Below are 27,674 nucleotides of genomic sequence, written 5' to 3' on the forward strand. Positions count from 1 at the left end.
GGAGCCCCACTTGTGCCAAATACAGGTGAATGGATGTCCGGTTACAGGATTGTTGGATTCCGGAAGCTTAGTGACCCTTGTGCGATCCACCTTGAGGGCTAAAGTAAAGGCCACAGGACGCACCGTGGGGGTGGTTTGCATACATGGGGACCGCCGCGACTATCCCACGGGGATTGTCACCATCACAGCACCTTGCGGTCAGGTGCAACATGAGGTGGGACTTCTTAACACTCTTCCTTATGACGTGATCCTAGGAAGGGATCTGCCCTATTTTTGGACTTTATGGAGGGGACCCCCTAAGTCCCCTCAGATATTGGTCGGTCCGGGACCTGAGCCCTACAATCCTGAATCCGGGACACCTGCCGTAGGGGTCACCATGATAGGGACAGAGTGTGAACCCGATAGGTCGCCCCTAGAGGTATTGGCAGGAGAGGCTGAGACGGTCGAGCCCATCCCGGAGTTGGAGGCGTCCCCGGATACGTTTGGGACAGCCCAACTCCAGGACCCTACGTTAATACATGCCCGGAGTCGGGTGACAGTAGTTGACGGGGTGGCACAGCTGCCCGGTGCCCAGGTAAGGTACCCCCATTTCGCTCTTAAGCAGGATTTACTCTACCGGGTAGATGAAATACGGGGCGTGGGGGTAGAACAGTTGGTGGTGCCCCAGCCGCATCGCCGGCGGGTCCTCGACTTGGCTCATAAACACCTGATGAGTGGCCACCTAGGGGTCAAGAAAACGCAGGAGCGAATATTGCAAAGGTTCTATTGGCCCGGGGTCTTTGGGGAGGTAAAACGGTTCTGCGAAACCTGCCCGGAGTGTCAGCTTACCGCACCCCTGACCCATTTTCGCAGTCCGTTGGTACCGTTACCCATTATAGAAGTCCCTTTTGAACGGATAGGGATGGATCTGGTGGGGCCCCTCGTAAAGTCCGCTCGAGGGCACCAACACATCCTAGTGATCGTTGACTATGCCACCCGGTATCCCGAGGCGATACCTCTCAGACATACTGCAGCAAAGCTTATAGCTCGGGAGTTGTTTGCTGTGTTCTGCCGGGTGGGGTTGCCCAAGGAGATCCTTACGGATCAGGGGACCCCATTCATGTCTAAAGTGACCAAAGAGCTATGCCGGCTACTCCAGATCAAGCAGTTGCGTACGTCTGTGTATCATCCTCAAACGGACGGTTTAGTCGAGCGTTTCAATAAAACCCTGAAAACCATGCTAAGAAGGGTGATTTCAAAAGACGGGAAAGACTGGGATATGATGCTTCCCTATTTGATGTTTGCCATAAGAGAGGTGCCACAGGCATCCACGGGGTTTTCGCCTTTTGAATTGTTATATGGGCGACATCCCCGGGGATTGTTGGACCTGTCAAAGGAAACATGGGAACAAGAGCCCACCCCCCATAAAAGTGTGATCGAACACATTTTAGGTATGCAGAACCGCATAAGCGCGGTCATGCCAATTGTGAAGGAGCATTTACAGGAGGCTCAGGCCGCGCAAAGCGGCCGCTACAACAGACAAGCCACCGTGCGGACCTTTAAACCCGGGGATCGGGTGTTGGTATTAATCCCCACGGCGGAGAGTAAATTCCTGGCTCAGTGGCAAGGCCCCTACGAGATAAAGGAAAGAGTCGGGGTGGTTAACTATAAAGTATTGCAGCCCGGTAGGCGGAAACCTGAACAAATATACCATGTCAACCTATTAAAACCTTGGCAGGAACGGGAAAGCCTGATGGCTGTTTTTTCCCCACCTCCCTCCTCTTCGGGTCGTTCACATCCGGCTCCAGCGACCTCCGGAGAGGACGAACCGGAAGTAAGGATTGGAGAAGCCCTCACCAAGACTCAGAGGCGAGAGGCCAGACGGTTGGTTCAGCAGAACCCCGATGTCTTCTCTGAGCTGCCCGGTAGGACCAGTCTGATACGACATGATATTGTCACCGAGCCCCACCTGAAGGTACGCCTGAAGTCATACCGGGTACCGGAGGCTCGACGACAAGCCATATCGGAGGAAGTAAAGACAATGTTACGCCTGGGGGTCATCGAAAAATCCCGGAGTGAATGGGCTAGTCCGATTGTCCTAATACCAAAACCCGATGGCTCCTTAAGGTTCTGCAATGACTTTAGGAGATTGAACGAAATATCCAAGTTCGATCTCTACCCCATGCCCCGGGTGGATGAGCTGATTGATAGGCTGAGACAGGCGCGATATTTTACCACGCTCGACCTGACCAAGGGGTACTGGCAGGTGCCACTGACGGAGTCCGCCAAGGAGAAAACCGCTTTTGTCACGCCGGAGGGTCTCTTCCACTATGTTGTCTTGCCTTTTGGGTTACATGGCGCTCCGGCCACGTTCCAGAGGTTGATGGACTTGGTGCTGGAACCCCACCAGGCGTATGCATCAGCGTACCTGGATGACATCATTATTTACAGCTCCGATTGGCAGACTCACTTGGAACAGGTACAAGCGGTGGTGGACGCGCTTCGAACAGCCGGATTGACAGCCAATCCCAAGAAATGTGCATTGGGACTCACGGAAGCCCGCTACTTGGGCTACGTGATAGGCCAAGGAGTGATCAAGCCTCAAATTAACAAGGTTGAGGCGATCCAGAAGTGGCCTAGACCCCTGACCACGAAGCAGGTTAGGGCCTTCCTGGGTATCGTGGAGTACTACAGGAGGTTTGTAAAGGATTTTGCGGGACTATCAGCCCCCTTGACGGACCTTCTCAAAGGCAAGAAGTCCGTCATGGTGCGCTGGACTCCGCAGGCCGAGGACTCCTTCCGGGCCCTGAAGGAGGTCCTGTGCGGACAGCCCGTTCTGGTCAACCCTGATTTCCGGAAGGAGTTCATAGTACAGACTGACGCCTCGGAGGTCGGCCTGGGGGCAGTGCTGTCTCAGGTGGTTCAGGGGGAGGAACACCCCGTCACCTTCTTAAGTAGGAAGCTCACCCCTCCCGAGCGGAATTATAGCGTAGTGGAGAAGGAGTGCCTGGCGATCAAGTGGGCCTTGGAGTCCCTACGCTATTACCTGCTGGGACGGCAGTTTCGCTTGGTGACGGATCTCTTTCCACTGGTCTGGATGAGGTCCGCCAAGGAACGGAATGCCCGGGTTACCCGGTGGTTCCTTTCTCTGCAGAACTTCCTGTTTACGGTTGAACACCGGGCCGGTGGGTTGCAGGGCAACGCCGATGCCTTGTCCCGCGGCCCGTGTTTGATGGCTGGAGTTCAACCCCGCACGCTTGAACTGAGGGGGGGGGTATGTGAGACTGTGACCGGGGTTATCTATGACGGCCGGTATGTCTCGCCCCGGTTGTGCTCACTCCATGATAGAAAGTAAATCCACTATAGGGTTAATGCTGTTTCCCTACAGGCTGAAGGAAGGGTTAAATAGAATCAGGAACAAGGGCAGGTGTGCCGGGTGTGAGGGAGTGAACAGAACTCCCTGAGTTTTCTGCTGGAGAGGCACATGTATTTTGTTATGGACTTTTGTTTGGACATTAAAACCGTGTGCTGTGAACCTTAATGCCTGGATCCCGTGTCTTCTGCTGCGCAGCCGACCGTGCTACCTCACACTGTGCAGACACAAGAAGGTGCTGATGTCACCATTCCACCAACCACCAGACAGCCTGTGATTGGCTGCAGCATCAGGTGACTGAGCAGCTTGCATCAGGAAACATTGATGATGCGCTGCTCAAAAGTCCCCGTGATTGCGAAGATCTAATAGGTTAGTATGGCAGCCGTAGTCCTGCATAACTGGTATGTTAGTCCTTCTGTGAAGCTCACTACAGGTAGAGCTTCATAGGATTACTGCAATTATGCTATATACTGTAATACTGCAGTACTGTGGCAATCAAACAATTGCTGGTTCAAATCTTTTAGCCTAAAAAAATGGAAAAAAATATGAAAATAAAAGTATAAAATGACTTAAAAAATAAAGAAATTGAAAAAATAAATATATTTAGTATCATTCTGTCCAGAAAAGTCCAAGCTATCAATATATAAAATTGTTTAAACTTTAAATGCTGAAAAGAAAAATATCGAAACCCCAGAATTGCCATTTTTTTTGTTTGCTGCATCGAAATGTCATATTTACTTCCAAATGGTAGCAATAAAACATTAGTTCTGTGCACAACTGAGAAGCAGCCCCCAAACTCCATCAACAAAAAGCCAAAAAGAAAATTACGAGTCAGAGAAAATGGCGTTACAATTATTATTTTATTTATTTTACAAATTTCAGAATTGTTTTCACCAATTAAATAATAATAATAAAAAAAAAAAAACTGGTTCTGGGTTGGTATTGCAATAATCCTACTGGCCTGGAGAATCATTCTGATAGTTCATTTTAAACAAATAATGAACGTAGTAAAAACAAAAGCCAAAGAACAATGGTTGACTTTATTTATTTATTTTTTTGCAACTTCACAGTACTTGGAATATTTTTTCCCATTTCCTAATACCCTGCATGGTGACATAAATGCACTTATCAAAAATTACAACTTGTCTTGCAAAAAAAACAAGCCCGCATATGGCTATGTCATCAGAAAAGTAAAAAAAAAAAAAAAGTTATGGCTCTTGGAAGAAGTAAAAACAAAAATGAAACATTCCCTTGTGACTAAAGGGTTAATATAAGAATATCACTGTGTTCATGTATATCAGTCCCTTAAGGATTTTGTTAGAGCATCTTTGAGGGAGATAGACATGCCATAATTTATATAAAACGTGTTGCTTTTCTATTTGTCTTGATGTTGTCCAGTGTTTCCTTAATTATCTGAGAGGACAGAAAACAACAATTCAAAACCATTTCCTTGACCCAAATTAAGAAACCATATGGTATTAAATCTTCTCATGTGTTTAGTATCTTATATCTAGTTAATAAAAATGTACATGCCATAACGTGTCAAAGCAGATTGTCCACTACTTTGACAACCCCATCTCACTCCCCATGTTGCCCTCATAAGAAGAGCAAAACCTATACTCTCCTCCGGTGGCAGCGCGGTTCCATCGTTGTTGGAACCTTTTGTTGCCGATGCTCATCTGACACTATTTCTAGAGATGAGCGGACCTTTGGAGTTTCGTTTCACCAGGTACATTTGAACCTTAGATAAGGTTCGGTTTGTGACCCAGATTTGACCTGAACATCAATGGAAGTCAGTAATTGAGTAGTTTGTGTCTCAGCTGATATGCAGCCAGCCATAGGCAGAACACTTCCAGGGGCAAGTGGGTGGAGTGTTTAAATTTTTTTGTCTGTGCACCCTACATCAGATCATGTTGATTGTACCCCCAGTGTGAGCCATTCAAACACTGCATGCGGCTCGCACAGGGCTGAGCATCACTCATACCCAAGCACAGCGCTGCCCGCTTCAGTGGTTTGCCCTCATAACTCACTCGAACTTTGAACCCGAGCTTTAAAAGTCTGTTTCCGAACCGGAACCTTGGGTTCACTCATCTCTAATTATGATGTGAACCCTGCTCCCAATCACCACCAACTTCCTTGTCCCTGCTTTAAGAAGGTTAAAGGTACCGTCAAACTAAGCGACGCTCCAGCGATCCCACCAGCAACCTGACCTGGCAGGGATCGCTGGAGCGTCTCTGCACTGGTTGTTGATGAGCTGTCAAACAGGCAGATCTCACCAGCAACCAGTGACCAGCCAGCAGCGACGCGTGGAAGCGATGCTGCGCTTGGTAACTAAGGTAAATATCGGGTAACCAACCCGATATTTACCTTGGTTACCAGCGCACACCGCTTAGCGCTGGCTCCCTGCACACCTAGCCACAGTACACATTGGGTTAATTACCCGATGTGTAGTCTGGCTAGGTGTGCAGGGAGCCGGCACTGACAGCGTGAGAGCGGCGGACGCTGGTAACGAAGGTAAATATCGGGTAACCAAGGAAAGGGCTTCTTGGTTACCCGATATTTACATTGGTTACCAGCGTCCGCAGAAGCCGGCTCCCTGATCACTGCACATTCAGTTGTTGCTCTGTCGCTGTCACACACAGCAATGTGTGCTTCACAGCGGGAGAGCAACAACTAAAAAATGGTCCAGGACATTCAGCAACAACCAACGACCTCACAGAAGGGGCCAGGTTGTTGCTGGATGTCACACACAGCAACATCGCTAGCAAGTCGTGCCTCAGCAGCGATGTTGCTAGCGATGTTGCTTAGTGTGACGTGGCCTTAAGACCGCTGTGTCTGACGTTCACTTCCTGTTGTTTGCTCCTGTGTCCAAAGTCGGGGAGCTCTCGTGGCTCTCTGATTGTTTGCGGAGCTCTCGTGTCATAAAATGTCACATGGGCCCTGTGGCAACGCGAATTCCAACAACGGTGGAACCACTCCAGCACCGGAGGTGAGTTTAGGCTTTGTTTTTTTATAGGGGCACACTCGAGGAGTGAGAAGGGGCTGTCAAAGTAGTGGACAACCTCTTATAAACGTGTAGATTGACGCTGATAAACCACCAAACACGGATCTTTAAAAAAAAATAAATAAAATTGCACGTTTTGAATAACAACCTTTACATAAAGTTTCCTCAGTGTAATAAGTATGTGTGTATATTTCTATATGTATGTGTATGTATGTAATTATAAGAAACCTCTTTTACAATGTCTTCTTTCTAAATGCAGCTACTCCGGCAATGGCTGGGCTTTCTGTGAATACTTTTTTCTTTCAGGAAACAGAATCTTTGCTGTAATTATTCCCATTACAGGGATATAGATCACGGTTTGATGTCATTACTGCAAAGATATGCTCTCAGTCCATAAAAATGCCACTTCAGATTTATGTTATGAAAATGGCAAAGAATTCCTTACTCCAGACTTTTTTAAAAAAATATATATACTGACCAGTTGTAATTCCTCCCTTCTATTTATTGTTGTTTTTTACGTAGCTACAAAGGAACAGAATAAAATAGGGGATCTGTCATGAGTACAAGTTTTTCTAATCATTCTCTCCACCATTGTGTGTTATTTGACCAAATGATATTAAGTCATATTGTGGGAATGTCATTTTAGAAATAACGGTGGGTTCCTGTAGTATTAAAAAAGAAAAATCCCGCACCAATAAATTATTCTTACACTTACGAAGGTAGTCTACAATAAAAGAGAAGGTGCCACTTAAAGGGAATCTGTCACCAGGTTTTTGCTACCCCTAGTAGCTTAATATAGAGTCAGAAACCCTAATTTCATCTATGTCACATACTTGGCTACGGTTTAATTTTTTTTATTTTTTTTTTTATAAAATAAGTTTATCTACTGCAGATCCAGCAGTTCTCTCAATGCTGAGCTCTATATGACTCGCCCACACCACTGATTGTCAGCTTTCTGTGTTTACTGTGCATAGGCAGAAAGATGCTAGTGATGAGGTTATTCAGATCTCGTGAATATGGATGACTGCATGGCAGCAGTTTTACTAGCCCTCTAGTTAATATCTGATAAAACAGTGATTTTATCAATACTACAAGCAACAGCCCAGTAGTAATTGACACATCACTAGAATCAGGGTCTCTATATTATGCTCCTCATAGATTAAGTAGCAAAATCCTGATGACAAATTCCCTTTAAAGGGGTTATCCAGCCAGAAAAAAATAGTTTACATGTTATGCAATTGACATTCGATGAAACCTACTAATATACCGTACTTTCATTATGATTGCTCGTCCCACTGCACTTAGCGGGTAAGGGGCACTTTTGTGTTGGAACTAACCCAAAACTTGAGCAGACCAGTGCTGACACTGGGGCATCAGAGCAGCTTCATGATGAAGACATATTAGTAAGTTTGAAGAAGTATCAATTTGCGTTTCCAACACAACTCATCTTTCTGGACACGCTCTTTAAATATGCTACACTAATTATTAAGGCCACCATAATTAATGTATAGGTCAGCTAGTGGTCCTAAAAAATATTGAGAGATATAGTATATTACTAGTATCACAGTGGGCTTGTGCTTATGAGTCTGCCATATTGAATATGTCCGCTACCCTCACTTCTCATTAGTGCTTATTTACATCAATTCTATGCACTATGGTAACACTACTGCCAGGGCTAAGGAGGGCAGGGGGGCAGCACTGTGCTCATGGGAATTGGCTTCATGTTTTCTGTGTCATTTAACGCTAATGCCCAACAGATCCTTATTAGTAAATTGCATTATCGTGCTCATTAGTAGGACAGCGTATTTTAGTAACTAAATCCACTTTAAACAGGGTTCAAATCAAAGGATTTTCTGTGGGGTAAAATTTAGAACGGTAAAAAAACTGTTGGCAGCAAGTGAGTGGCAAATGGCAAAATAGTGGTCTTTTTAATCTGCGTTTCTCTCATCATCCTGTGTATGGGTGAACAGAGACGTTGAAGCTCAGTTTGGAGGGTTCAATCGGACTTTACAGAAAGTTCCGTTTGGGACCCGGACTTGACTCAAACCTCGTTGGACGTCACGGGGCTGTTTAGGTCAATGCCCCCACATACAGCCAGCCATAAAAAGAACATTCCGGAGGAGGGCTAGCGGGCTTTTTTCATTTTGTTTGGGGGGTACACACTACATCCGATAACACTCTTTTAACCCCCAGTGTGAGCCATTCAGGCACTGCAAGCTTCTCCCACTGGGCTGAGCACCGATCATACCCAAGCACAGTGATGCTCGCATGAGTGGTTCGCACTGGTTTATTTTTTTGTACAATCTGTGTTTGGTGCGAACACCGAACTTTACTTTTCAGGTTGGCTCTTCTCTGATCCTGTGCTCATTAGGCACCTCACTTCTGTGTGAGGATTGCCTTCCATAACTACTGGGCCTTATTGTAGCTGCTATGCCTGCTATCTTGGTCATGATTCGGACCACTGAGCTCTTGGACAGACAACCGTATTCAAGTTGTTAATTGCTTATGTCGAGACCCTGTATTGTTTTCCATATCATTTGCATGGGCAGATGGCTTTATAAGTGAATCTGTTACAAATATGCTATATAGGTGGAACATGGATCTCACAAGTGACGTATAAACAAGCTTTACCCTTGCAGCCAAGACTGGCCTAGGATAGACTGGTTTTGTATTGGGAAATTTCAGCTTAATGTGCTCAGTTTTTTTAGACTTACTGTATTTTTATTAAACGATAAATCCCCTCAAGTTTAATAGTAGTTTTCTCCAGGACTGCAAACCATTAGACCCTAGCTAAACAATAGCCCAGCATAGCGTGATGCACGTACATTCCAACATATTACAGTATACCAGTCATTCTATGTACGTGTAAGAGCTACTTCAGGCACCATAATGTTTCTATTGAGAAAACATTGCTTATAATACAGTTTTCACATGTTGAGACATTATCCTATGTCATTTGTCAGTTTTATAAAGTGTTACCTTTATGCTTTTTTTCTGGAGTTTTGTGTGCAGCTGAAAACAAATAACCTAGAGACCATAAAACTACAGACAAGAAGATGGTGTCAGGTTAGCTTTGTGTCAACTCCAAATGCTCTTACTGAAATGGTGGGAATATAAGGCAGGTGAGGCTTGTGAAAGATGAATAGCAAAAGGAGTGTGAAGTTAGCAAGAAAATTTCTATGAGCCATTATCTAATTCTTCTATCAGAGCGAAGTTGGCTTGAAAAGATGTTTAGATTCTGGTGAGTTTCAAGACGTTCCAAGTGACCGTATGGGGTCAGGATATGGAAGGGATAGAAGAGTAAGGCCTAATTCAAATATCAATTTTTTTTCACATGCAAGCAACCAGACAGATTTTTATCAGGCATTTTTAGCAGTGATTTTCATCAGAGTATGGTCAGATCTATTAGTCAGTGATAAGCAGGCAACACATGAATGGCATTCAAGCATTGTACGATGTTTTAACGGACCAATAAACTTTCATTATTGACTTTGATCTGACACAACTCTAATTTAGCTTGGATCACTCTATCTGCAAAAAAAATAACGTATGCGAACAGCACCATAGACTTTCATAGGTATGAGTGCTATATGTGAAAAAAAATGGCTAGCACTTGTAAGGGAATAGCTGACCTGTGAATGAGCCCTTAGGCTGCCGTACACATTACATATAAAAGTCATTTTTATTGTAAGACCAGATAAAAAGCCGGTTGGATTAACATCATATATAAATATAGTTCAGTACATAAATGGGGATCATAGAGTAACGAGGACAGGGGAAAAGCAGCACATTAACCTAAACATGGAAAAAGAGTGATGGGCTGATTGTCACTTCACCCTATGGATTTCCCGAGTAACTCACAAAAAAGGAGGAGTGGTGTCCCATAGGGGGGACAGGGTAAGTAAGGTTAATCAAATCAGTACAAGGAGAAATAAATCACATCCATGTATCAGAAAACTCCATGTGCTATATCAAATGTTCAGGGCTAAAACAGCCCCACAGAAAAACGGAAGGGTGTCAGATGGAGCTTATCAGAGAGCATGTCAGAGATCTAATCACACTTACCCATGTGTGAGATTGCACCAGCCAGATCGCAGAGTCGTGTGCCCCTACGCGTCTCGCCTAAAGCTTCATAAGGGGGAGGTATGGAAGGAAAGTGCCATTGAGGAGTACCTAGCCAGGTGAGGCTTATGAATCGTATCGTCAGGGCCGATAGGTGAAGAGAGTTGTCAGTTATGCCCAGATCACGGCGCGCGTGTCCATGTCCCCGCCCGCATCACTTCCGGCTCTCCAGCGGTGACGTGAAGTGTCAGCGTTAAGGAGGCCATTTGGAGCGGGCACAGGGAGGGGTGAATGGAAGCGCGCGCACAGGGCAGCACCGCGTCAGATGAGTGACAGGAGAGTGGGTGGGCGCATGCGCACTGCGCAATCAACCACTCCAATAGTCATTCACGGCAATGGGAACGAAAGAGAGAAAGGAAGAGGTGAAGCAGGGAGGTGTATGGCCAGTCAGGGTCTAGTGCATGACACATCATGGTAAAGTATTACATAGATGTATATAAAGTTTTAGTGTCAAAGACTGTCACAACAAGAAAGAAAAGAAAGCGAGTTAGGATGAAAAAAGGTGAGAGGAAAGAAAGAGATGAGGGATAATGGGGAGTAACAACAATCATGTATCAATGCATATACATACAAAGCAATGCCAAAAAACGGGTCACTCCATGGTATAAAAATATAGTTAGCATATACATGTATAAACATAGATGTTCTGCAGTCAAAAGGACTCTCATTATTCCTCCTGAGAAGATGATGGTAGCCAGGTGGTCGTTCCGTGGAAGAGGTGCTTAGCTTGATTCATATCGGGACTGTTTTTAGACCAAAAAATGCCTCACTAATGGGAGAAAAAGGTTAGTGGAACCTATGAATAATCCAAAAAGAGCAACCAATTAAAAACAGTGCACACAAAAACAAACAAGAAAACATGAATGGAAAAGAATCATTAAAAACACCACATACTAGGTGCGGTGGACACCACTCCTACTTTTTTGTGAGTTACTCTGGAAATCCGTAGGGTGAAGTGACAATCAGCCCATCACTCTTTTTCCATGTTTGGGTTAATGTGCTGCTTTTCCCCTGTCCTCGTTACTCTATGATCCGTATTTTTGTACTGAACTATATTTATATATGATGTTAATCCAACCGGCTTTTTATCTGGTCTTACAATAAAAATGACTTTTATATGCACTATTTGAGGTTGTGATTTTGACTAAATATGACTATACTTCTTCTATGCACGGCGAGTCCTTTTTTCTTTTGTGTTCACTATATTGTATTCTAAGGACGTGCTTGAGCGGTCACAAGATAGCCGCACATATGATTCCACAACTGCGGATTCGTTTACTTACACATTACATACCTGTTTGCTAATTTATTTGGCCACCATCTGTGTCTCTCAACTTCCATACAGGCACACAACACCTCCACCTAGTGTGCATGTGTTCTGTATGGGGTAAGTCAGCCCACAAACACCACTGACAGTCTACCTTGCCTGAGAACACCAGGATTGGTTATGAAATCACGTTGCCAGTTTCCTCTGCTTTTGAGACGATAAGAGGGAGAAGCACATACCTATTAAATTGTAGATGAGATAAGCCAACACTATATGTATGATGTCTTTATGAGACCATGTAGACTGAAATGAAGTTATTATGGGGCTAATGTAACAGGGAGATCTTCCAAAGCGTCTTGGTCAATCCATTGCCTCTTCCTTTCTTTTCTTTAGTGTTGATCAATATTCTTCCCACAGAACAAAAGTTTCCACTTCATTTTGTGTATTACTGTTAATATGCATTCCTTTAATGAATGATTATCCACCAAATCTAAAGTTAGTAAGCCGATGGATACACCTCTTTTTTTGGAACAATAATAAGACATCTGGTCTGTATGACTGTAGTAGTCTGTTTGGAAGTTCTCGTTTTGCTGAATATTAACTTTAAGCAATCCCTAATCTCATAATGGTAACATTGTCATGTAGCACCTGCTCGGAGGGACCGTAGTGATATCTGTAGACAATCAAGTTGAGTAGGTTCCTTTCATAGTGTTTTTCAAGAGCTCATATAGATGGACTTAGTGTAAGTGATATTAGTAATAATCGGTAGGATAAAGCTGTCATGCACCAGACCCAACAGCTAGCACTTCAGACTCCCCAGCAACATGGCATGGTGCAAATAATCTGCCACAGCATATCTGACAATGCCTATCTACTGGGGAACAATGATGGGATCCTTCTCTCTCACCGTGACTGAAAGGGCTTGACGCACCAGAAACATGTTGATATTTGTATTTTTTTATTGCTGAAGACCATATGGATATTGTTCAGAATTTCAACAAGTTCCAAGAAAGAAGATTTTATAGTTCATGGAGCTGGATTTCTCCTCCTTGCTATTATCCTTTCTTCTCCCATTGGTAGTTGGAATGGCGATGTTGGCCCCTTACATTAGGTTGGGGGACATTTTTGCCTATATTGGACAAGATTTATCGAATAGTGTTGGCCTTTGTTTAGGTCTTAATTCACAACTAATAAATTCTGTTTACGTTATTAGATTCATGTTCATTCATATTCATTAGAAAATCTGACAAGTATCATAGATCTATTTGAGGAAAATTTCCCCAATTATCCATGCAAATGGCAAAAATGAAGAAGAGCAGCTTTTCTCAAGTATGTGAAACGAGTTTTCTAAAGTCTGAAATATATTTAGAAAGCTTAAGCTGCTACATTTCAGGTATTCTTTAATCTCATCTGGACCTTTTGTCTTCCTTAAAGATTCCTATAAAGATGCGGAGTATAGTCCTTTAAGTCCCTCTTTGGGATTTGCATCATGGCTCATAAACCTGTTTAAGAGACAAAGACTCTATGTAGCTTTGAAGTTACGGGGTTAGATTCTGCCCATCTAAGCCTGTTTTGCTAGAACCATTTTAGAAATGCTTTAAGTGGCGCCCCTTAAACCAGCAGCGAGATAAAACGTTCCTCACATGCTACAGAAAACCATGACAATCTTCTGGAGCTGTGTCAGTCTCAAATCTTTTAAAGAGATCTGTTCTGCTTTACAATCAGCTCTTAAAAAAAAAAAAAAAGAACTTGAGCCAAAGAGGAAAGCGTCCCCTAAACTATCCAATGTGGCCCCTTTTATGCACAGACCTTTCTGTCTATGAATGCGGTTGTGAATCTTGTGGATGCTTAGGTGTTATATGTTTTATGTCATGCTGCCTAACTATTTTTATATTCCTGGATTTTAATAGTGTCCGCTAATCAGAAGTGGCTTTTTCATTAGCCGCACTTTGTATACTGCTTGACAGAGGCAGAAGTTAACTGTTATACATGCAATTACTCTCCTAATATACCTGAACAATGTTTATTACTTGTTACTGACCATTGCAGTTGACATCATTTTGGTTTTATTCACTGTATTGATTATAAACTGAAGGGACAATAGTGATAAAATGTAATTTTTTTTTGTATCCCAGTAATATATATGTATGGCACTATATCTGAATGTCTATGTCAGGATATGCTAGAATTGCTTATTTGGCAGCACAATGACTTATTCAACATATTGAACACTTTTGCAAGCAAGCACAAAGGGTTAACATTGAAATAATATTGACAGGTTTCAAGGATATCAATTCTAAAGCACAGTATTTCACAAAAATGAGTACACCCCTGACATTTTATTAACTATATCTTTTCATGGGACAACACTGAGGATATGACACTTTGATACAATGTAATGTAGTCAGTGTACAGCTTGTATAACGATGTAAATTTGGTGTCCTCTAAATAACTCAACACAGCCATTAGTGTCTAAACCGCTGGCAGCAAAAGTGAGTACACCTGTAAATGAAAATGGACAAATTTTGCCCAATTAGCCATTTTTCCTCCCGACATCATGTGATTCATTAGTGTTACAAGGTCTTATTTGTGAATGGGGAGCAGGTATGTTAAATTTGTTGTTATCAGTCACACTGACTTTCTGGTCACTGGAAGTTCAACATGGCACCTCATGACTAAGAATTTTCTCAGGATCTGAAAAAAAGAATTGTAGCTCTACATAAAGATGTCCTAGGTTATAAAAAGACTGCCAACAAACTGAAATGAGCTGCAACATGGTGGCCAAGACCATTCAGCAGTTTACCAAGACAGGTTCCATCAGAGCGGTCTTCTACATGGTCGACCAAAGAAATTGAGAGCACATGCTCAGAATCCTATCCAGAGGTTGTCTTTACAAAATAGATGTATGAATGCTGTCAGCATTACTGCAGAGGTTAAAGGGGTAGGGGGTCAGCTGTTAGTGCTCAGACCATACACCTCACACTACATCAAGATGGTCGGCATGACTGCTTTCCCTGAAGGAAACCTCTTATAAAGATGAAGAAAGCCTGCAAACAGTTTGTTGAAGACAAGCAGACTAAGTACATGGATTACTGGAACAATGCACTGTGATCTGATGAGACCAAGAAAATCTTATTTGGTACAGATGGTGTGAAATGTGTGTGGTGGCAATCGGGTTAGGAGTACAAAGACAAATGTATCTTGCCTATAGTCAAGCATGGTGGAGGGAGTGCCCTGGTTTGGGGCTTCATGAGTGCTGCCGGCTGTGGGGAGCTAAAGTTCATTGAGGGAACCATTAATGCCAACATGTACTGTGACATACTGAAGCAGAGCATGATTCCCTGGATTCAGAAACTGGGCTGCAAGGCAGTATTACAAAATAACGACCCCAAACACCTCTCCAAGATGACCACTGCCTTGGTAAAGAAACTGAGGTTAAAGGTGCTGAACTGGCCATGCAAGTCTCCAGAATTAAACCTTATTGAGCATCTGTGGGGCATCCTCAAATGAAAGGTGGAGGAGGGCAAGGTCTCTATCATCCAACAGCTCTGTGATGTCGTCATGGAGGATGGAAGAGGATCCAGTGGCTCCTATGAAGCTCCAGTGAACTCCATGCTCAAGAGAGTTAAGGCAGTTATTGAAAATAATCTCAAGGAAAAAATCTAGAATTGAGTCACTCTCCGTAATGATATGAGAACTCTGTCATAAAGTGAAAAATGTGCATTTCACCTGATTACCCACAGGACACCTAAACATAGAAAAAAGAAAATTGTCACAATATGCAATTGAAGATAAAAATTGTCAACGTTTGATAATCATAAGGATAAAAAACACAAAAGGTGGGCAGGTACATCTTACGCGTTTTGAGCCCACACTGCACTTTTAATCATAGATAATCTATGATTAAGAGCACATTGTGTGTTTGAAATAATACACACACAATATTAGCACTTAGCGCACAAATCGACTATTTTTACTTAGGGGTGTACTCAGTTTTTTGTTAGCGGTTTAGACATTAATGGCTGTGTTGGGTTATTTAGGGGGCACACCAAAATTACACTGTTATGCAAGCTGCACACTGACTACATTGTATCAAAGTGTCAAATCCTTAGAGTTCTCTAATGAAAAGATGTAATAAATATTTTTCAAAAATGTGAGGGGTATATCATTTTTGTGATATACTGTACATTTGCTTCAGTCTCTAAATTGTGAAGCTTTTCTCATGTATCTGGCAGCTAGCTCAACCAAATAATCCATGTATGAACAAGCTGCTACCCCCACTTTGTTCTTGGTGAACTCATGTTGAGCATTCTCAACTTTGCTCCTTAGTAGACACTGTACATACTAGAGTCAAATGAGTTAGGACACTGTGTATATAATATAAAGCATTAAAGGTGTTGTGTGACGATTGAGTATTAATATTATTGTTCATTTTAAATCAAGATGACTGTCTGGCTTTCCTAACATTTTACTGCATTTTACTAAGTTGATAATTTCCCCATAAAATTTTAATTCTGAAGCATCTTTTGTTAGAACTTTTCCCCAATTCATCAAGACTGGCGTTGTTCACCCCGGTCTTGATATGGCAGAGTTCTGGGGTCAGATGCTCGTCATTCATGAATAGGCATACTGTCTGTGAAGTGGTGCGCACCTACATGAGTGACTGGAGTAAGATTTGTGGCATAGCAAATGCTGATGCTCGCCATGAATTTGTCACAACGCTCAACTCCGCCCTCTTTGCTTTCCAAAAGTTGCAGAATTTTAGCACAGCTTCGAGTTGGGCCAAACGTTGCAACTTTTCAAAGTTTTGTATGCGAGAATTCTAAATCAAGCCTAAAGGGTTGTAAATAGGAATGGGCGGACTCGCAGATACCTGGGATCAGCGAATCCAACCAGGTTAAAAAAACAAACCCTGTTCTGGACCAGAATTGACACCTGATATCTGGCCGGACACCAGTCCACATATCAGTAAATGGGGACCAGAATTCGGCGCTTTAAAATGGTGGTAAAAGGAATAGGGGAATTGGAGCAGGCATATTATACTTACTGAGTCTCCGCGTGGCTCTAACGCTACTTCCGGGGCTGCTCATATCCTTCATTCATATTCACTTCTTTCCCTTCACATTGGCAGTGATAGCATCTGTGATTGGTTGCAGTCAGACATACCCCCAGCCTGTGTGGCAGTATATCTGACTGCTTGCAATCAAAGGCTGTGTGTGTATCGTTATGTATCGTGGTGTAAAAATAAATAAATACAATTGGCATAGGGTCCCCCCATATTATTATACCCAGCACAGGTAAAGCATACGGCTACAGGCTGCAGCCCCCAGCAATGTGCTTATTTTGGCTGTGTATCAAAACAAGAGGAACTGCATGCAGCTTTTTTTTGTTAGTTAAATAATAAAAAAAAAGTGTACGGTTCTTTCCCCCTCCGCCATTTTGATACTCAGCCATGATAATGACGACAGCTGGGGGCTGTATACTCAGGTTGGGGAGAACCATGCTTATTTCCCCCTGGCTAATAATAGCAGCCGGCAGCTGCTTATCCATTAGATTTGACAATCCTCGGAACTTTGCCTGGCTCATCCTAATTGCCCTGATGCGGTATCAATCTGGGTAATAAGGGGTTAATAACAGCCCACAGCTGCCACTAAGCCCTATATTAGTAAAGGAAGGCATCTATGATATCCCCATTACTAATCTGTAAGTGAAAAGAAATAAACACAAACACCAAAAAAATCCTTAATTTGAAATAAAATAAAAAAACCCTCTTTCACCACTTTATTAACTCCTGAAAATAGTTCTCAATACTCCTGAAAATGGTGCACAACAAAGCACACAATGACTCACTGTTCCCCATTATAGTTAATGGCCCCATCGGCGCATATGTCCGAAACCCATTTATGGGATGGTTCGAACAGAAGCCCCGACGGGACCACTGAGCGGGGAGAGGAATGCAGAGTGAAAGCGGCCTTACAATTACTGAGGTAAAAAAAACTCTTACAATACTGAATATGTGACTGTGGCCTTATACTGTCAGCACTGACTTGAGCAGTGTTAGTCTGTGTAGGGACACTTACCAACTGCTAACACCCAGCTGTCATTATAGTCATATTTTTGAGTGGAATCAGACAACAACAACACAATGTAAAGTACTGTAAGTGATGATCCAGAATTCTTAATTTAGAAGAAATATTTATTTAATAAAATGATATTTCAAAAGAAGATGACAGGTGCTTAAAAAGACTGTTCTGTAAGTAGATGTTTCTTTTTTTAATCTTTACATGTTATGGCACCACCTATTTTACTTAAAGGGAACCTGTCAGGTGCAATATGCACCCAGAACCACAAGCATTTCTGGGTGAATATTGCTAATCTCTGCCTAACCGTCCCCGTATACACTAGCATAGATGAAAAGAGCCTTAGAAAAAGTATTTCTAAAGATCTTTTATCTTATGCTAATGAGCTCCTGGACTAGTCCCAAGAGCATTATATCCCCCGACTAGCTACCCTCCTAGCATATTAGCACACCCACAGGGGTGTAGTAACATGCTATTCAATGCAGCATCCCCAGCAGTGACGCTCGTACCTGTGTTCGCTGTGACCGCGCTTTTGAATGCCTGGCACTTCCAGTCATGTGCAGCAAACCTCTATGAAGCCGGGATGCGTACAGTCGACTTCATACTGCACATGACTGGAAGTGCCTGGCATTCAGAAGAGCGGTCACAGTGAACACAGGTACGAGCATCACTGCTGGTGACGCTGCATTGAATAGCATGTTAGTACAGCCCTGTAGGCGTGCTAACATGCAAAGAGGGCGGCTAGTCGTGGGATATAATGCCCTTGGGACTAGTCCCTGTGCTCATTAACATAAGATAAAAGATGTTTAGAAATACTTTTTCTAAAGGTCCCTTTATCTGTTAGTGTATACAGGGACGGTTATGCAGAGATTAGAAATATGCACCCAGGACTGCTTGTGATGGTTCTGGGTGAATATTGCACTTGACAAATTCCATTTAATCTAGTCAAAAATGTAAAATCTAATCTTACCTAAAAGATACATTAACTATTTCATCTTCTCTACTCCTCCTGTTTTGGAGTAGGATGTGCATGCTAACGCATATATAAGCAGTGTTGCGGACTCGTCCCCGAGATGTCAGCTGGGCGATTGAAATGAAACAGAATGTGCATTCTGGATGATTCCCTGTGGGTTACTTTAAACGTTGATTGACGTGTTGACAACCTCTGAATGGCTTATGGGTTACATATTTTTGTTGTAAACTATAAAATCTGTAAATACCTGAAGACAGGAGAGCACCAGCCTGTGCCTATACGCGGTATTGGGCTGCATTTCCCCTCAATCCTTGCCCTCCTAGGATCCTTCAGTCTTTTCCGGATAAGTAATATTCCAGCTGAGAAATTTATGAAGTCACATACACATTTAATTAAGAATTTGAATTACACAGTTAGACGAGATTCTCCTGGAGTGTTTATGGTGATAGGTATTATTTTATTTGAGCTCAGTGTGGTGCACGATGTTTTATGGCGTGCTTTTTTGGCAGCAAACACTAAGCTTTGATATAAAATGGCAAAAATGTTTCTTTTTCACTGGATGCACAACTACCGCAGAGATTTATATTTGCAGTGCGGTGTCATAATCGTCTTGATTTACTGTTCTGCTTTCTTTTAAAATTACTCCCATCTTTTTAAAGGAGAAAAACACGCTTATTTGCAGTGTTTTGTCTCGTGGTTTTTTTTACACTAAAACCTGTAAGCTGTTTGTGACTTGTAGACTTTTTACTCATTTGGTAGCCCATTAATATACGTTTATTTTAAGATGCCCACGGGAACTGATGTGAGTGGCAGTGGTCTCTGTCCTGCGCTGCAGAATATTTCGGTGCTATAATATTATTATTATTATTATTATTTATTATTAGCATTCGCTTTTTCCATTTTTGCCCTGAATGTTTATATCCTCCATTGATTGTAAAGTGTCAGGGAATGTGTCGACACTCTATGTGCTTTACTAGCCCATTGCATGTCTTCTATAGCCCGACACATTCCTCTGAGCTGGTTGTACTCAATTGTAAAAAATAAACTATTTTCCTATCCGCTCCTGAGGTCTTTCAGTGGAAATTTGTGTGGGCCACTTTCATTTTATGGCTTGTTTGCTGAGCAGACCCCCTCCTCCAGAAAGTAGGTATTAGCACTTATGCGTTATTCAGAGTGGGATTTAGGTACATGAACATATTTAAAATCATGGGTGGTAATAAAAATACTATTCCGCTAAGAAAAGCTGTAATTGTGACTACGAGGCAGAAAGAAGCAGCAGGTTCAGGAAATGTAAAGTTTAGAATGGTTTTTGCTAAAATGTTGTAAACCTGATCTTTGTCTTTACCTTTGCGTAAGACTGTAACGAAGTTTTTATTTTTATTGTCGGTGGTTACAGGGAGTTAGATACTTTTTGGTAAACTTGCACTGTATGAAGATCTATTATTTTGTACTGCTGTTGGTTTACTAAGTAAAATAGGTGTCAGATTTGATAACCTATCAGGAACCAAATATATTTACTAGCACTTCTTTAGAAATACTGTTAAAAAATTACATTTAAAGAAATCTATTAAAAAACATTAGGAAACAACTAAACAGGACAGACTTTGTACAAAGTAGTGGACTAAACAAAAGATGATTTTATAACGGTCATGAAAAATGGACAAAACATAACCCTAGAACTTAGTGGATATCAGGGCTTAGTGCATATATTTATAGTAGGTATATATATTATGCTAAAAAATATTTTGTTTTTACCTATGTAATTCATTGGCTGTTACATGTTTCGGGTTTACATAAAAAGAAGCCATTAAGTCATCTCATTGAACTTTGCAAAAGAACACTGTTTTCAGATAAATCATCAATCCTGTTTGTTCTGGTCTAGAAATATATCTACACTCCTCAACATTGAAATTGGAACGCCAAGAAGGAAAAGTCCTGAAATTATGGAAACCATGGGCTCAATAGACATGTTAATGATATGCAAATGATGAAACACTGAAAAAATGTAAAAATAAAGTTTTTCAGTAGTCTAGTATAGCTGCTACTCACAGAAATAAATGCCCTTATGCATCTTTGCTGCTAGCAATGATTTTATTAATGGTTGTCAGAGGAATGTTTTTGACACACTAAATGCATTTACAGTATATTAGGTTGTGCCCCTGCCAGCTCACTTTGTAATTGACAACCAATGACATGCCTGAAGTTCTCAAGTTGAAAAATGTCTCCTGGTTCTCTTTGGAGAAGTAGCCCCGCCACTGGTTCCACCATCAAATCAATGTAACACTGAGCTGATGGTGTACAATAACAACTCAACGTTATATTAATTTGGTGGTGAAACCAGTGGTGTGGCCATTTCTCTACTGTGACCCAGGAGACATTTATCATCTTGCTCGTGCTACTGTTTGCAAGCTACGTTACCTAATAATTTTACCAAGACCTGCAGCATTTTTGGATTTGTCTCTCATTGAGCACATCTGGGTGTCATTGAGACAATTGCAACGGGAGCTGCCAGTAGAGGATCTTTATAATTTCTGTGCCACAGTAAAATCAGCATGACTAAACATTCCTCTGATACTAATAAAATTGAAAGCAGCCAATTTATATTTGTATATTTGTATTGCTGTGCATGGTACTCATACTTGATGCTGAATAAATCGAGATGTTTTGAGTAGTTAGTTTCCATTTGTCATTTACATATAATCAATATGTCTATCAATCTTGTGATTTCCAGAGCAGTCAGACAGACTGTGGAATGCCCTACCACAAGAGGTAGTAATGGCAGACACTATAACAGCATTTAAAAAAGGGCTTGATGCTTATTTCAAAACAAGTGGCATTGCGGGTAGAGATGAGTGGATCCGTAGAAATTTGGTTCAGCCAGACTTTAGATAACATTTAGTTTGTGACCCGGACTTTACCTGAACCCCAATGGAAGTCAGTAATTGGGCAGGTCAGGTCTCCGCCCACATGCAGAAAGCCACAAACTGACAAACTGATCGGTTTTGTGGGCTGATTGTTTCGTTTTTTTTTTTTTTTTGTTTGGTGCACACTACCTCCAATCACGCTGTGTTTACCCCCAGTTTGAGCCACTCAAGCACTGCAAGCGGCTCACACTGATCTGAGCACTGAGTGTACCCTAGCACAGCGATGCTTGCGAAAGTGGTTTCAATAAGTTAAGCACCCGAACTCCGAATGTGAACTTTGGTTTTTTGTGTAAAGTCTGTGTTTGGTAAGAACACTGAACCTCGGGTTCGCTCATCTCTAATTATTGGTTATATATAATCTAACGATAAAGAATGTATAACTGGTGGAGAAATGCTAAATTTGATGGCCCTTCACTTTATGCAACTTGTACAACTATGTAAGTAAATATGTTAATTATTACTTGGCACCAAGCCAAAAGAAGATGTTCTCCTCTTTGGTCTGATGAAAAGCATTACTGATTTTCTGTTACACATAAAAGTAAGAGCATCAAATGGTGAAAGAAGGCCTTGTGACTCCCATCTGTTTATCTTTTTCTGTGTGTAATATTGACAGACTCGGCTGATGATTGTGAATGGGAGTCTCCTGACCATCCCTGAATGGTGGAGAAAGTGGGATCAGGAAGGTTGGGTTTCAATATGCTAGATATCTTGTTTTTACAGTAGAGAAATTGCTGCCAGACAGGCTAAAAATAAATATATATTTTGAAGCCATTAGCCAAATTGTCTTTTATACATTTTAGCAATAAAAAAAGGCTCTGGTCCCACAGTACGGTTTTGATGACTTTCTTTTGTATGTACGGTATGAATACCACCAAAAGTTTTAATGGAAAAAACACCCTTCCAGTGCTCTTCGTAGTTCTATAATGCACCTTTTTCTTCCAAAAATTACATTTTATGGATCAGTACTTCTGTGCTTTTGATTTTTAATGTTTTTTTTTTTTAATTGTTAGATCTGTGATGCACATAACTTATCTCTTGGTAAATCCTGTATGATTTATGATGTTGGTTATTATTTGCTGTGCCTCGTTCCCTCTCAATTTGTTAAGTTGTACGCGTCTGTCTTCCTGAGTATTTCAAAACTTCTGCTTACGAGTGACAAACACCTAACTTTTTCTTTAAACCGATAGTCTGCCTTTTCTTTTGTGTATAAGAGAGATGTCTTTTTCAATTACACTGTCACACATTGGTAAGGTCAAGATAAAGAACCTCTTGATCTTGCAGAAACTACTCACATGCCAATGGTATAATTTAAAGGAGAAAAAAAAATGGACCCCAACCCTCCCCCTTCCTCTTGCAGGTTTTGCTACATGAAAAGAAAAACCCCATGTGCAAAGCATTATTGGACTTCTAAGCTGTCTGTCTGTGGCGACTGTGTTACCTCTCTCTCTCTTTCATTATAGTGTTTTCCTCTCTCCAAACTCACAAGCAAGTTATTTTCTTGCTGCAAACACAAGGAACTATTCTCCATATCTGTAAGAAAAGGCATTGCCCAGATAGACATATGTATTTACCACCATTATTTTCTCCCTAACGACAAACAACTGTTCAGCCAAGTTTGTGTGTGTGTGTGTGTGTGTGTGTGTATATATATATAATATGTGTGTATACATTTATTTTATCTATTAAAAAAAAATATATATATACCATATATGTATATATATATGTGTGTGTGTATATATAATGTATGTATATATATATATATTATAATAAATCTAATTTATTCTTCATTTTTTAGATATTTGCTTGAATTAGTAATTTAGTTTATATAGTGACTGACTGGCAAAGGAATATGTCTACAATACAGAATATTTGTTCATTGGGATCCCAGGGTAAATGACAAGATCCTACAATTATTACAGTACAGACCAAATCAAGGTCTGAAGACCCAAAGGCAAAATACAGCTACAGTCTGACATTTTTTGAACCCAAGTCGTGTAATAATAAAGAGGTTATGATAGATCACATTTGCCAAATAGTGCTGTGCCAAAATAATGAACACAATGCATTCTGAAGTACAATTACCAGCAGCATAATGCTGACTTACTGACCTGAAATAGGTTTTATTGATACCCATCAAGAGGAAAATTAAAAAGGTCAGTGTTTCGATGTGGACATCTAATTTTGCAATTAGATAGTACCATGAGTCATTGATTAATTTTTTTGGCCATTGGATATGAAAATAAACATTAAAGCCCATCACATCGAAACGTATACAAGGGAGTTTTGTGGGAAAAAGCTGTCTTGTGTATGACCAGTTTTAGGAGAACGTCCGTATTTTCATTCTTTTTTGCTACCTATGTGTGCAACACACCACAGTGTATCAGGGGATAAGAAGTTAATTTCGCAATGGTGGAGAACAGGATACATGAATAAGTAGTTTATTAGTATACGCGTTTCTAAGTGAAGACTACTTCAGATTTTTTCAGTTGTATGTCTTGAAAATAAACATTCGCTTTCAAATGCATACACTAAAATAGCTAATTAATCTATCCTGGTCTCCTCCATTGGCAGCACGGAATTAACCTCATATCTCCTGATACACTGGCTCTTAACTTTGTGGGTCTGCAGCAGCCTCCTCTGTCTGTACTCCATGGTTGTGGATTTACAACCCCGAACAAGTGAGCACACTACATTCCTAAATATCTTTTACGACTGTGGTAATAGCCTATTGCACTGTCTTCTTTCCCGTTGTTATTTTTGTAACACACGACAGATGGAACTTGGACCATGTTGATCTATGTTACTTTGGTTCGGTTTACTAAATAGTAGGGACCTTGCACACATGTCCGCTACATGGCCAAGTGTACAGAGCCAACTGCATCCGCATTTTACAGATATGACTGCTCCACAAAGTTCTGTACCCAGTTGAGCTGAGCTTAGTCAAAGGTTGAGTGTTAAGGTGGCTTTACACGCTATGAGATCGCTAAAAGTGATCTCGTTGAGGTCACAGAATTTGTGACGCACATGCGGCCGCTTTAGCAATGTCGTTGTGTGTGACACCTATGAGCGATTTTGAATCGTCGCAAAAACATTCAAAATCGCTCATCGGTGACATGCCCCTGTCTTCCCAATTATCGTTGCTGCTGCAGTAACAGAACCGCCCCATTAGAAAGGAGGTGGTTCGCCGGTCACAGCGATGTCGCAGAGCAGGTATGTGCGTGTGACGCTGCCGTAGCGATAATGTTCGCTACAGCAGCGATCACATATCGTGCCACCGACGAGGGCGGGTACTATCGCACACATCATCGCTAGTCGATGCTAGCAATGTCGCAGCGTGTAAAGTGGCCTTTAGTCCCCTTAGTGTACAAACATTATCGTTAAAAACAATATATTTCTCTGTAATGCGTACACTGATACATGTGTTTTTGTCTGGGGTTTTTTTCCTTGTAGATGAGTTTGCTACGCCTCGTGCAATCCTGACTGGCCATGATTGTGAGATTACTTGTGCCTCTGTTTGTGCAGAACTTGGCCTGGTGATTAGTGGTTCCAAAGGTTAGTATAAGCTCCTTTACATTATAGACACTTGAATGTGTATTTATGTATTTTACATTACATCCTTACATACTACCTTTACATGTACTTTTTAAAATCCCTTCTGGGTAAGATAGTGTTTTTCTATTTGTGTATTTTAGAAGGTCCTTGTTTGATACATTCTATGAATGGAGACCTTTTGAGGACACTGCAGGCCCCAGACAACTGCATTCGACCCAAACTTATCCAGGTCTCCAGAGAAGGACACTGTGTTATATACTACGAGAAGGGACTTTTCTGTGTGTTCAGTGTGAATGGGAAGCTCCAGGCTACAAAGGAAATCGAGGACAATACACGGGTAAGAAAAAGTCCGCAAAATAACCTCAAACAAGTTTATGTTCAGCTTGCATATTTATTATCCAAGGTGGGGTTTTTTACAGCAAATCAGTCATAAGATTTCAGAACAAAAACTCTGTTTTATTAAATAGATATCTTAGCCCTGATTAGTTTGATATATTTACCTTGTAAATTCTTATCTGAGTGGATGTATCAAAATCAAAACAAAATAAGAATTTTAGGAGTCCAGCTATAGAAACTCCTGAAATGCTTATTTTAATGTTAGACAGAGGATTCTGAATACATTTTTATATAAAACCAGTCTCATCAGGTCTTAGATATGTTTAAAATGAATCTTGCCAGCCAGATTTTTGCTATGTAAGCAAGCATGCTGTAGGGGGTAAAAAACTAAAATCAATTATGCCTCTCTTATCAGGCTGTGTGCTGTTTTTACTTAAATTAAAGGCTTTATCACTTGGTGATTATCATTGCTAGGTTTAACTGGCATGTGCACTGAGCACACCCCCTCCTGTCACTAACACCTTACTGTCAATGTACAATCTCTATTGAGAGTCTGGTGTGGGTAGGGGTAGCTCACTGGACTCTGCTACATTAGTAAAGTAAAAAATTAGTTTTGTGTCAGAATGGCTGCAGCCAGTAAACACGTGATATACCTCTGGATTCAGAATCTCCTTGCTTATATCATGCTGCTCTCAGTTGAGGTAGCAAAAAGCTGGTGACATTCCCTTTAATTGTGAAGACTGGTGAAAGTTCAACTTTATCCTGAATAGTATACAGTTGAAGCTGAAGTTTACATACACGATCAGAAATCAGAACAAACCTTTCCCGTTTTCGGTCATTTAGGATTACCAAAATTATTTATATTTGCCAAATGCCAAAATAATGAGAGAATGTTTTAAGCCATTTTTATCATTTTCTGCAAAGTCAAAACTTTACATACACTAAGAGTACTATGCCTTTAAACAATATGGAACAGCCCATATAATGTCTTGTTTTTGGAAGCTTCTGATAGGTTTACTGGCAATATCGGAGTTAATTAGAGACACACTTGTGGATGTATTTTAATTCACCCCTGAAACACACTGCTGCTTTGTGTAGCATCATGAGAAAGTCAAAAGAAATCAGCCAAGATCTCAGGAAGAGAATTGTGGACTTGCACAAGTCTCATTCATGATCAAAAATTTAGCCATATTAAATATAAACCCTATAGAAACACTTAGTAGTGTCCCATAAGGAAATGCCTACTCCGAGGAACATGCAAAACCGGAGGAATTGGAGAAATAAGGCAACAATCATATGCAAAAAATATCATTTTATTCATTAAAATACATACAAATTGATATAAGAAATATATTGCATGGGTGGAAAAAATCGACCCAACAGTGAGACATTCAAGTGAGAGTAAAAAAGGGGGGGGGAGGAAAATGGGGGAGAATGGTGGGGCAACCCTGCCAACCAGGACCAACCAAACTGTGGTTAAAATGTTATTATGGTACCACCAATCGCATGAAGTATCATGTGGAAAATTGTGTCAAAAAGAAGAGCCCAGGCGGTATGGTAAAGATAAATGATCTGCAAAATGCATATACCTATGTTAATGTCTCCCCCAGAGACATGCCGCAGTTTTATGAAAATCAGATGGATCGCCGCACGGAACCACAGGCGAGGATAACCTGAATGAAAATGTGTCAACAATAATGTATATCTATTAGTAAATCCAAGCCTGGTGCACCGTGCAACCGACACAGTATGATGGAAACAGAAGTTCCTATAACCAGACTGCGGCAATGTAATATGGGGAGGACTGCAGGGCCGTGCACCTATATGTGTGCAACGTCAATATGCAAGATGGTGCAATATATATTAATGCCCGCAGGGACTAGTCCGCCACTGTATGGCGTATGTTCTGACGGCGCACTGAACTACAGGGAGCTGCAGAGCAACCATGTGAATCAGTACATAATTAGTGATGAGCGGTCACTGTGCAGCAACCCGGAGCAGCACGCAGACAGGCAGTGCCTATCACATGGTGGAATACCGAAAGTGAAAATACCTGTTGGTTGG

General features: G+C 41.5%; 1 protein-coding gene across 2 annotated transcripts in view; it reads left to right on the forward strand.

The window, feature by feature from the left end:
• The window catches only part of LRBA (LPS responsive beige-like anchor protein), an 805,540-nt gene that overhangs the window by 737,681 nt on the left and 40,185 nt on the right, over positions 1 to 27,674 (forward strand). For both annotated transcript variants that reach the window (XM_075347936.1, XM_075347944.1), the window contains exons 51-52: positions 25,173 to 25,274; positions 25,415 to 25,611. In XM_075347936.1, the coding sequence (XP_075204051.1) occupies positions 25,173 to 25,274; positions 25,415 to 25,611 (299 nt within the window). The remainder of the gene's footprint in view (positions 1 to 25,172; positions 25,275 to 25,414; positions 25,612 to 27,674) is intronic.

Source organism: Anomaloglossus baeobatrachus, chromosome 1 (genome assembly GCF_048569485.1).
Source record: "Anomaloglossus baeobatrachus isolate aAnoBae1 chromosome 1, aAnoBae1.hap1, whole genome shotgun sequence".
Lineage (NCBI taxonomy): Eukaryota > Metazoa > Chordata > Amphibia > Anura > Aromobatidae > Anomaloglossus > Anomaloglossus baeobatrachus.